The sequence below is a fragment of the Erigeron canadensis genome, chromosome 8 (genome assembly GCF_010389155.1).
Source record: "Erigeron canadensis isolate Cc75 chromosome 8, C_canadensis_v1, whole genome shotgun sequence".
NCBI lineage: Eukaryota > Viridiplantae > Streptophyta > Magnoliopsida > Asterales > Asteraceae > Erigeron > Erigeron canadensis.
In genome coordinates this window covers 38,379,145-38,391,255 of record NC_057768.1, presented here as the reverse complement: position 1 = coordinate 38,391,255, position 12,111 = coordinate 38,379,145, and the positions used below count along the sequence as shown (strand labels likewise).

The 12,111-nt window shown below is 31.5% G+C and overlaps 1 protein-coding gene across 1 annotated transcript; it reads right to left on the bottom strand.

Annotated features, from left to right (window-relative positions):
• Positions 1–2,912: 2,912 nt before the first annotated feature.
• Positions 2,913–7,626, bottom strand: LOC122578159 (O-fucosyltransferase 39-like). The gene is made up of 10 exons (XM_043750059.1): positions 7,396–7,626; positions 6,705–6,767; positions 6,536–6,617; positions 6,389–6,459; positions 5,671–5,759; positions 5,372–5,575; positions 4,494–4,767; positions 3,799–4,026; positions 3,536–3,733; positions 2,913–3,402 (listed from the first exon to the last, which is right to left on the bottom strand). Exons 1-10 carry the CDS (start codon positions 7,507–7,509, stop codon positions 3,190–3,192), a joined length of 1,536 nt encoding a protein of 511 aa, XP_043605994.1. The 5' UTR covers positions 7,510–7,626; the 3' UTR covers positions 2,913–3,189.
• Positions 7,627–12,111: the final 4,485 nt, after the last annotated feature.

Below are 12,111 nucleotides of genomic sequence, written 5' to 3'. Positions count from 1 at the left end.
ATATCTAAAATTGCAGCTACACTACCTCTAATGTCATGTAGTGTGGAAAATCTCTAAAGGGAAAAAAATGAAATAAATGGGTCGGAACCCCTCATATATATCAATATACCATACCGGGGCGCGAAGTTAAAAAAGGTTCAAGGTCGTCCCTAATTTGTTGATTGAACTGGCCGGTGCTAGTACCGACTTGTCAACTTAATTACTCAATCAATATATCTATGCCAATAAGGCCTATATGTCATCCACTCGTCCACCCCCCTCTAGCACCACCTCATCGACGAAGATGAGGTCCATGGGTGGATGAATGAAGAGAGAGAGAGAGCGAGAGAGAAAAGATGTGGGGATAACTTGTAGTTTTTCCATTGTATAAGAGAGAAGATGTTTCATTTTAAATTAAGGAAGAGATGAGAAAGAGGTAAGGTTAGTATTGAGTGAGAAAGAGTTAATTTAAGAGAGAGAAAAACTGATTTGACAGTGTGGATGAGGTAAAGATAAGTTCAAGGTTGACAGAGGCCTAAGAGTTTATATATATATATATATATATATGGTTTATCGTTTCGGAGGTTATGTTCTTTTTTGGTTTTTTTGGGCTTTTTTTCATTCTTCTTTGGCGCCTACTAACTTGAGCACCGTCTTTAGCCATTTCAGTTCTCAGGATCTTACGAAGAAAGGCTAAAGATCGTACTGAACACAACCCTATGATATGAGTTCAAGATGGATGAGCCTCCCTGAACTTCCAATTGAGTACTTTAGCAAGAGGATTCTTACTCGAATTGACTAGCATGAAAGTCGATCTATTACAACCAGCGTGGTTGTTCGTATTTCATTTTCTTCTTCCAAACCCTTCTTTCTTAGAAAGGCACTCACTGAGTTAATATATATATATGGTAACACTCCGGTGAGAATAGTCTTAAAATAAGAACGGTGAGAACACTTAAAAAACATCATTTTGATGCATTAAAAGTCCATAAAACTAACATAGTGCATAACTAATTATCATTATTTAAGTGTTTAACAACACATTGATCCGTCAAAATAAAAAAAATCACGTTTTTTAGTGGATGCATCATTTTGAAGAATATGCATCCAAACAAAAAACATGATTTTTTTTATTTTGACAGGCCAATGTGTTGTTATACATTTAAATAATGATAATTAGTTATGCACTATGTTAATTTTATGGACTTTTAATGCATCAAAATGATGTTTTTTAAGTGTTCTCACCGTTCTTATTTTAAAACTGTTCTTATTTGATTGTCTATATATATATATATATGGTAACATTCCGGTGAGAACACTCTTAAAATAAGAACGGTGAGAACACCTTGAAAACATCATTTTGATGCATTAAAAGTCCATAAAACTAACATATTGCATAACTAATTATCATTATTTAAATGTTTAACAACACATTCAACCGTCAAAATCGAAATAATCATGTTTTTTGTTTTGTGCATCCATCTTGGATGTATATTCATCAAAATGATGCATCCAACAAAAAACGTGATTTTTTCGATTTTGATGAATCAATGTATTGTTAAACACTTAAATAATGATAATTAGTTATGCACTATGTCAGTTTTATAGACTTTTAATGCATCAAAATGATGATTTTAAGGTGTTCTCACTGTTCTTATTTTAAAACTGTTCTTATTTGATTGTCCATAAATTTGACATAGTGCATAACTAATTATCATTATTTAAGTGTTTAACAACATATTGATCCGTCAAAATCGAAAAAATCTCGTTTTTTGTTGGATGCATCATATTGATGAATATGCATCCAAGATGGATGCACACAAAAAACGTGATTTTTTAATTTTGACGGATCAATGTATTGTTAAACACTTAAATAATGATAATTAGTTAAGCACTATATTAGCTTTATGGACTTTTAATGCATCAAAATGATGTTTTTAAGTGTTCTTTCTCACCGTTCTTATTTTAAAAATGTTCTCACCGGATTGTTTGATTTAATTTAATACTGAAGAGTGAAGACTAATGATACATTGTTTAATCTAATTCTGAAGAGTGAAGACTAAAAGTATGTCTTTTTTTTTTTTGTAAAACAAGCACAATGTATGTGTATATGAAAATAGTCAGAAAAATGAGTGGGTCATGTGTGTTGTGCAATTGAGGGGTAAAAATAAAAAAGTTACTTAAGCCTGGTCTCGGACACAGGCCCATATTTTCAAGGCTGATGGACTTACGTTGATCTAACAAATATATAAGCCTGATGGCTCAGCAGCTTAAATTTAAGCCTGATTATTGAATAACCTAGTTAATTAGTTATCGAGTACATATTGACAAGTTAGTAGACGGTTTCTAAAATAAAATTTTAGATTCAAGTTCAGATACAACTTTCAAGTAACAAAAATATATTTTAAAATGTCAGCCAAATCTCGCCGCAAGGGTAACGATGGTGGGCTATGCTAAATGCTGACTTATGAATATGATCGAGAGACCGAGTATGGCTCTTTTGGTGCGATTGTATTTGTTTTCCTTTTCTTCTGAAAAAATAGTTTTCTTTGTGTTGCATTGATATTCTAAAGTTATGAAAAAATTGTTTGATAAACACTAGAAAAAGGAGCTGGTTCTTGCTTAGATCTTACTCTACTAATATCTTGAAATACTTAAATAATAGATGTTGCTTCAACAATGCCAACTTAAAGTACAAAAAATTTTGCAAGAATCTGGATTTTGTTCACTTGAAGATCGAGGCCGGTAGGTCGCCGAATAAATGAAGTTTCTTAAACTAATTTTATGAATCGTCTTCCATCACCACACTACGGATTTAAAATCCAAGATTATATTTAGGGTTTCATGTAATACCCAATAGAACCAATACAAAGAACCAGGCATAATTACATACATAACATTAGCAAAAATTCTCAACAATATACATTATAGTATAGGACTAACTATATATATATTATACATACATAACATGAGCTTCAAATCTCAATGGTGTGTATATTACATTATACCCTTATGTATCGGGGTGTCCCTGTAACACATTGCTACAATAGCCCACTAACACCTATCGACAGACACCCATGTGGGAAAAATACAGTATAGGCAAAACTCGACCAATAAACACGCCTTATTTCAAGTAATGACACGGCACTAGGAGTATGTGTGGGCTGTAAAACTACACACAATCATGCGTGGATCAACAGTGTTGTTACCTTAACGTTGTTGGCACACGCAATCAGGAACTGGGTATGTATATATCGACTGTTTTGGTTTTCTTTCTTTGATTTCCCCTAGCCTATTCCGTTGCCCTTCCACTACCGCTTCCTGGAAATCTGACCAACTCATGCTCTTATTCATGAAAATCTGACCCAACAATGCCATGTTTGGCCTTATTGTCTTCAGGTTTAGGTATGTTCTATGCCCCAGCTATTGAGACAAAAACAAATTAGTGTTGTCCAAATTTTTATTATGTATGGAATCAAAGTCTAAAATGAGTAAAAATAAAAGTGAAAGGAATCAGTTTCAGAATTCAAATCCAAAAACTCCCTAAGATGCTTACCATTGCATTGTGCATATTTCCGGGTGAAGCAGAAATGAAGATGTCACTATGCATGCTGACATAATAATCAACCGCAGCAGACAAAGAAGCTTTCCCTTTTATATGGGCCCTTTCCTCTGAGGAGGCAAGGCTCTTTTTGTCTTCCATATATGGAAATAGTTGCCGCAAAGCTGAAATCCTAGCTTCTCCACCGTACACCTATACATATGCTAATTAGATGTCTAAATTACACTTCAATAGTAATAAAAATAAACTATGCAGACCTTATGTGAAGCCAGGTACAAACGAGTGGTATTGTCGAACCCCAAAGCTGCCAGCAACAAACCAATTTCTTCTGGTGTCAATGGGCAACGCCCCTGGTTCCTTAACTCCTCATCCGTAAACCGTGAGTTCATGACTCTTCCTTGCCAAATGGTCTGGCGGTATTTAGCCAAAGCCAATTTCTCTGCTTTTCCTCCACCAAAATCACATGCTGAGTGAGCCGCCATATCCTGGAAGTGCAATTATAATATACCACGATATCAGGACATGCGTATTTATCAAAGGGAGGTCCCATATCTTAAAACATAACTTCAGTCGATTTCTATTTTAACGGAGGTACTTTCAAAATCACTTTAAGGCCCTATACCACGATATCAGGACATGCGTATTTATCAAAGGGAGGTCCCATATCTTAAAACATAATTTCAGTCGATTTCTATTTTAACGGAGGTACTTTCAAAATCACTTTAAGGCCCTATGGTACCAGTTAATTAACTTAAATGTGTTCTGGTTGAATAAAATGTGGCATGATTACCATTAATTTCCCGCATCTGATTAAAGAAAGAAAGCTTGGAATTTTGAAATAACATAGGTCCATTAATGCTGATTTCGAAAGTATGTAGCCCGATATATACATTCACCAATCTACCATATATTAAACGAGTGAGTGAAAATTAGACCAAGGAGTGGTGTGTACCTTGTCAAACCTTAAATGTAGGGAAACAAATTTGCCAGCTCCATGGCCGTCTTTCGTATCAATAACTTGTCGAAGGTACTTGGTCCCGACGGCATTGATGTTTTCAACGATCGGGTAACGGAGACGACTAACAAGTGCCTCTCCAAGACTTCTAACATGCGGAACAAAAACCAACGCTTCAAAGTTGACTTTGCAACGTAAGCGTTGGATCTCAATGGGCATGTTGTCAAAAGCTAGTCGGTGTGAAAATGGTGAAATCGCAGCTATCCCGTAACTGAAAACCACAGTTGAGACCAATCAATCAACTGTTTAGATGATAAAATAGTGTGCCGTGTACATGAACTTCAATTTTCTGTACATATATTTGTGAAAACTATCTCTTACTCTTTTAAACGATTGCTTTTGTATAGATCAAATTGCATGTAAAAGGGATGCTTATAGTCAACTCTATTTCAGGGTATATACTTCCCAAATCATGTTTAAGGGCAAAATTAAAACCTCATGATCAAAATCCGTCAACTTGTTGAGGGTAATACATGTAAAAGGATAACTTACTTGATCATAAAAATATAATATAGGCTCTCAAACTTTACTGTCAAAGTATGTTTCTTTTCTATGAAATTAACTTTTTTTCGTAAAAAACTACGTTAGACCGTTAGTTCTAAAAACTTCCCTATATGGAGTAGCAATATAGTTCAGATGCTGATGAAATCTTCTTACATTTTATCTTTTTGTAAAGCAAATCGATGACATTAATAGTAAACATATACATGAAAATATTAATCACCTTAGCTATCCTTGACATCTACCAAGGATAACTGGTTAGTAACATATTTATTTAGTTTCCTATTCTAAAACTGAAAGTGGCATATACCAACCTTTCGAGAACCGGAGAAACGTTTTCGTGATACCAATTTGCTGAGGCATGAAGAGGTGCATTTTTAACTCGGGTAGATCTAATAGCTGAAGCATAATACTCGCGTGTACTCCATTCATATTCATCAGGTAACTCCCTAACTATCAATATATCATCCTTCAATATATTCACAAAATGGTCAACGTCAAAAATATCTGCGAACAAACTGCACAAGTAAAAGACGCCATATGAATATCCATTTGAATAGAACACGCATATATATGAATTCAAAGCATATAAGAATCGATATGGTGAAAGGACCTTGTGTCTTGCCAAACTGGATTCACCTCAAGATATGGTATCACGAGTGTTGCGTTGAGGATTTTAGCGATTGCAACCGCGTCACAGATCTAATATGTAATATAAAAAAAGTAAGTAAAATTTAACACAATGGGGAAGTTTATGACCACTTTGCATCTCATGTAAAATCTAACATCTGTTTTCCTATAATATTTTACATTAAATCTTGAATTAATATCCATTGACGGGTTTATGTGGATTCACAAACCTTTCCATATTATCATGTAAAGATGTCAAATAAACGTCCAATAATCTAAGTCATATGTTCCTTAAGTTATAACTTCAGCGGCTACAGCCTACAAGTACCTTAAACATCCTTGTTATCTCATGATCTCATCTAACAATTTCCATTTACCTAAAAACTAAATAGCGGTTGATAGTTATACTATGTCTCTAAAGTTCGAGGTCAAATGGATGAAAAAACTAGCTCAAAAGAAACTGGTCAAACGGTTCAAAATGTATTCAAATGCGGACAAATAAACCTCATAAATCGTTTTATTCAATAATATTAGCTTATTATATTATGATAATATAATTTTAGTAATCGTCTTTATTCATGCATAAAATTCTCGATGATGTCGGTGGGTTAACCCAGCCTATTTCCACCCAAACATATCTTGACAATTCCCCCAAACTCTTCTCTTATGAAGCTTTTTGATTGAATATGTAGAAAACATACCCCCATTCTTTGCTGGTTTAAACCTCCATCAAGGAAAACTTGGATGAATCCCGTAGACTCTGGCAATGATGCTTACAATTATAAATCAATCCGTTAGATACGTGAAATATTATACAGGTCTAAATTTTTCCCAAATTCATGACTTACAAAAGGCAGAAGTAGATTCCGCAAATGGTTTCCATCCTTGGTTGGATAACGGCGTCCAAAGATCAGACAGTTGTTCAATTGACTAAACAAGCAAAAATAACAAGTAATTAATACAAGTAAAACATTAACACCGAAAGAAAATTAGTTCTATTTGTAAAGTCTAGCTTACGGATTGGCGCTGTAACGCATGCTTGAACAGACGTGAGTGCCGAAGTTTTGAAGCATTTATATCCTGCAAAAAAATCGTAGTTTCATCTTAAAACTTAGTTAAAAAATTGAAAGATTCTTACACAACATTTGGCCCTGATAGTTAACGAGTCCACTAAAATCATAAAGTTAAGAACTTTCCTTAAACCAGTATAAGCATTTTCAAAAACTTGAATTCTTCCTAGATTTGTGGCTATTTTTGGTCTTTCAAGAAAATAAAAAATTTAACTTTTAAAATTTCCAGTTAATCTTAAAATACACATTTGAAATAGAGTTGACTTATACTACTAATTTAATGATTATGGATTTATACAACTATAGTATAGATGTTGAAATTTAGTTATTTCTGGAAAACAAACAACACCCATTAACAAGATAAAAATCAAAAAGATACAAACTTTTATAACAATCTATAAGCACATTAATTACCAAAAAATCAAAGTTAAAAATTTCCTTATGACAATATAACAAAAAAAAAAAAAAAAAACCCCGCAAAGAATGAAAGGCTGGAACTTTTGTATAAAAGTAAACAAATCCAATCTACCAAATATACCATACAATCACATTAAATTAATAAAAAAGTGTTCTTTTAATAAAATTACAAGGACTATAAAATAAAATTAAAAAACTTGTAAAAAAAACTAAAAACTCACCGACAAGATAGATGAAGATGAGGCATGAGCAAATGGAGGTAAAAAGAAAAGCAAAATTAAAGCAGTAAATAAGAACAATAAAACACCACCATGATGGGGGTGGTTTAAGTCCATATTTCTCGCCGGAAAACTTCAAAGCGGCGGTGTGACGGTGGCGGTGTTGATGATGGATATGGGGAAAGATATGTAGAGAATATAATATAGTAATATATACTATACTAATAAATAGTAGGAAAAAAGTTGAAGTTTTTATGAGCAAAGAATGGAGAGAGTGGCAAAAGAGGGTCAATGAGTAAAAGCAGCTGCAAGCTCACATGGGGTCACCTGTATTTGTCATACATTCATTCACATTCACAAATAATTTTTTACATTTATATAATAATACTACTTTAATATGTATAATAATAAATATATATAGATATAGATGTCGATGTATGTATGTATAATATAAAAAGTGTATAGAAAGAAAGAACAAGAAAAGATTGAAGCAATCAATTTGTAAACATTGCTTTCATTGTTGGAGATGAGATGAGGATATATGCATTGAAGGCGGAGAAAGTCACCATATACTAAACTCCTAATTACGTGTCATTATCAGATTATAACAATGTACTACTTTTTTTTTGTCTTTACAGAATAGTAATGTTTTTTTTAAGTGGTCTTATTTATGCTGGGTTTTGATAAAAGATAAAGTGAGTTTATACTTTTTTTAATTTTTTGAATTAAGATTTAAGAATAATGGTGATAATGATACCTTTTTAATAATGCTTGGAAAGTTTGTGCTTTTGTCTATTGAGTGAGACATAATAATGTTAATGACTATGATATTATTTTCTTTTTGTAGTTTAATACTTGAATTATTATTAGTAAGAAATAAATTTTGGCGCCTGGTAACCCGACCACCTTTTTGGTAACCCGACCAGACTTTTTGCAGCGACCTAGAGAGGGGGTCTGCTTTTATTCTGCCATATTTATTATTATAGACATAGGGGTCCGCATTTTTTCCACTTTTTGCAGCGACCCGGTAATGGTCTGATTACTAAAAAAGGCTGGTTGGGATATGGGGGGTGTAAATTTTGCAATGATTTGTTTTTATTGTCAGGGCAATATATTCATAAAGGCTTAAGGGTAACCATGTAATAACGAGTCGGATACATGATGTTTGTAGCAACAACGGTGACAGAAAATAATGTTGTTAATTGATGTAATAATAATGTAATAAATGTTAAGGGAATTGTGAGCTATTTTTTTTAATAATAAAATATGTAATTAATATAAAATTAACAAATATTAAGGAGAGTATAATTGATGGATATAAAGGTATCGTATATAGACATTTAGGCGTGTGCTTATAGAGCGTCCAAAGGAGCGTCCCAACCAACTAAGAGGACCGACGCTGTAGGTATAGAGCGTCCAACATGCTGCGTCCCACCATTTAGTCCTCAACAAGACTCTGAAGAACGCACAAATGTGGGGTATTATGTGGGGTTGGAGATGACTAATATGAGGTAGCATGTGGGGTAAAAATTTGTCTTATAGGCAGGGAGAGTTATAGGGAAGTTCTGAGGGAAGTCTTGTTGACGTGACAGTGAAGAAACTGGAGGACTCTAAGAAGAGGTTTTAAAAACTTTAAAATGTATGATTTTATTTACAGTGGCATGAAATTTTTATTAGGAAGTGTGGATCATGACAATAACAGTATGGATTTTTATGAGGGTGTGACATGTTGAGAATTTAATTTAATTTAATGAGGAATTGGATGCGAAACCTAACTTTCTTTATGATGCTAGTGACTAGTGAAGCCTAGTAACAAGTATCATAAAACACATTCATATATTGCATTCTAAAATGAAAATGATTGATATGTTTAAAATTTAACTTTAAAATATGATGATTATTATACGTGAAATGTTTAACTTATATATAATGATAGTAAAAAAGAGAGAAATATATCATAATCCACATGTTAGTCACTTAATTGATAAGACAAAAATTTAAGTTGATTTATTTAGTTTATTAGTATTTTTTAAACCAGAAAACCAAACATTTGAAACGTTTACAAATAAATTACATACAAGTACAAAGTCTTATAATTATGTTCATGATTACATACCATAAATATAAAAAAATTTATGTACATTAACTACATTCAAACTTTATTTATAGTTTAAAATATCAATATCAATATCAATGAATACATAACATTTTGATTTGCATAATTAATATGGTAGAAAAAAATAATTAAAATTATATATACATGAAAAAATGTAGTCTAATAGTCATCTTAATAAATTATTTTGAAAATGTAATTCATTAATTTTTTTTTCAATCTCACAATTTATTTTATTAAATACTATAATAAAGTTTTTTTTAACAGTCATTCGTTATTCAACACCAGATAAGCTCCATGACACTATAGATTAGCTATTACAAACCATATTTGCTTCGTAAAATACTTATAATAATTTTTACGTGTCAAAGGCTGGGGATGTAGAAATTTGACATGCTTGTTAATTAAAAGAAAACTAATATGATTATTAAAACAATGATGATTGAAAAGAAAGGAAAAAATAAAATAAAATAATGGGCTGGAATGTTGAAATGCAAGGTTTGGTTGTGGATGAGCTTAGGAGTACAATGAATATGGAGCCAACCAAGCACCGACACACAATGTGGAGATATGAATAATAATAATGTGATTAGTAATAATAATAAAATGCAACATGGCAACCTCAACATTCTTATTTATCTTATTTATCTTTGTCAACTGTTTTTTATGTTTCTTCTTCTCTTTTTGCTTTCACTTTGAAGAAAAAGCATAAACACAATAAAACAATGCTAAAATGGATAATAAATAATTTACTTTGCATGATGCTAATGGTAAGCTAATTATTAAATGTGTTTATTATGGTGTTGGTCTTTCTTTACATAAGAATTTGATCCATATAAAGAGATTATTATCATAACTTTGTGATAAAAACTTATACTCATTTAAAATTAAGTTTATTTTTGGTTTATTATTTTTTTTTCTCATGCATCTGTCATGTTTTATTTAACGTCATAAAGACTCACCTGTTTTGCCTTTAGACTCGTCAAACAAAAAACAACTAGAACACATATATTACCAAAAAAGTGTGCATGTTTCTAATATGCCCTCACTCTAACCCAGAGTGACCCAAAATGTATGTTCGATTTACAAGTTTGAAGCTCGTTTTCATGATCATTTATTCTTTAACTGTGATTATACAAACTTATGAACCGTTTGGTTCCTAAATATATAAGAATTCGATAGAATGTAATTGAACATTACCTATATGTACATATTAGGGGATAATGGATCTTCAATCTATATCAAGCGGCCAACCTATTGATGGTATAATACGATGAGTGTCAAACTTAAGGATTTTAAAGGTATTAAGCGAAAACTAATTTCGGAGACCTAATTTATTAACATATAAATTAAAGTAAAAAAAAAACAAACAAACATGTAGCTCGATTTATATTATTGAACATCTAATAATAAAAAGATGCAATGTTGATGAAAAAACAATAAAGGTGCTACCGAATGCAAATTATAATATGGTATTTAGTTTAAATTTCAGATATTAAGCCTAGTATATATATAAAATATTGAGACCTAAGAGTTTTAAAGACCTACAACGATCGCCTAATGTCATAATAATACTGTTAAGTCACATATGAATACGACGTATGCTCTTTGGGGAGCAACTTGTATATTGAATTGGCTATTCATGGGTGTACAATTACGATCATGTACTTTGATTATAATTATTTGTTTTAGAAATCAAATTAAAGTTGGTTTACATCCTACTTTTCGCAAAGATTTGTTCGATAATAATTGTTATACCATCATGTAATACCCCGTTCATTCTATGGATTGTGTTCGTTAGTTCAATAGTTTTTCATTAGCCGTAGAAGGTTGTTTTCATCAACGACGATCTAGTTTTTGCAAACTTTGATTAAATATGTACAACTCTATTTTTTATTATCCATCTTACTTATATTTGTTTGACATAAAAATCATTGTCGCATTTGTTTTTCTTTCTTCATCCTTCAGCGGTGTTTTATTGGTTCATATCAGTTTGTAAACATTTTTAGAAAGCATTAAATCTCGTATTTTTCTATTTTACAATTACACATTACTTAATTATCATTCTAGTACAACTTTTTTAGTCAAAAATGCCATTAAAACAATTAGAAAAATAGATAAAATAACATTTTATGAAATAAATTATATTTCATATGTCTTAATATGTATTATCTTTGTTTGTAAACAAAAACAATGTTAGTAGGTTATTAGTAAGATTTTTTATTTTTATTTTTTATTTTATTATTATTTTTTTTATCTTGAGTTTCACCTCATACATTTTCTAGAGGTGAATTATCATGGGATTTTTTTAAAAATTTTAAATTGCATCTTAGGTGTTACCGTAATTTAAGAATAATAGTAGATAAATTATCGTTTAAAAAAAACAATTGATAAAATAAAGGGAATAATATTTGTTGGGAAAACCCCTTCCACCATAAAGCCAAGCAAAGAGTATTTTCCCTAGTGCTGTTCATGGTAATCAATCAATGACATATTGTAAATGCAGTTGTAAATTCGAGCCACTATATTTAAATGTAGCATGTAACATTTGTGTTAAAATCCCTTAAAAAAAATATCTAGACGATATTATAAAAGAAATAATTTTT

Coding starts and splice junctions, on each gene's coding strand:
- LOC122578159 (XM_043750059.1), bottom strand. CDS start 7,509: ATGGACTTAAACCACCCCCATCATGGTGGTGTTTTATTGTTCTTATTT. Junction 6,460..6,535: donor GGAATCTACTTCTGCCTTTT/GTAAGTCATGAA, acceptor TATAATTGTAAG/CATCATTGCCAGAGTCTACG. Junction 4,027..4,493: donor TACATTTAAGGTTTGACAAG/GTACACACCACT, acceptor TTGCACTTCCAG/GATATGGCGGCTCACTCAGC.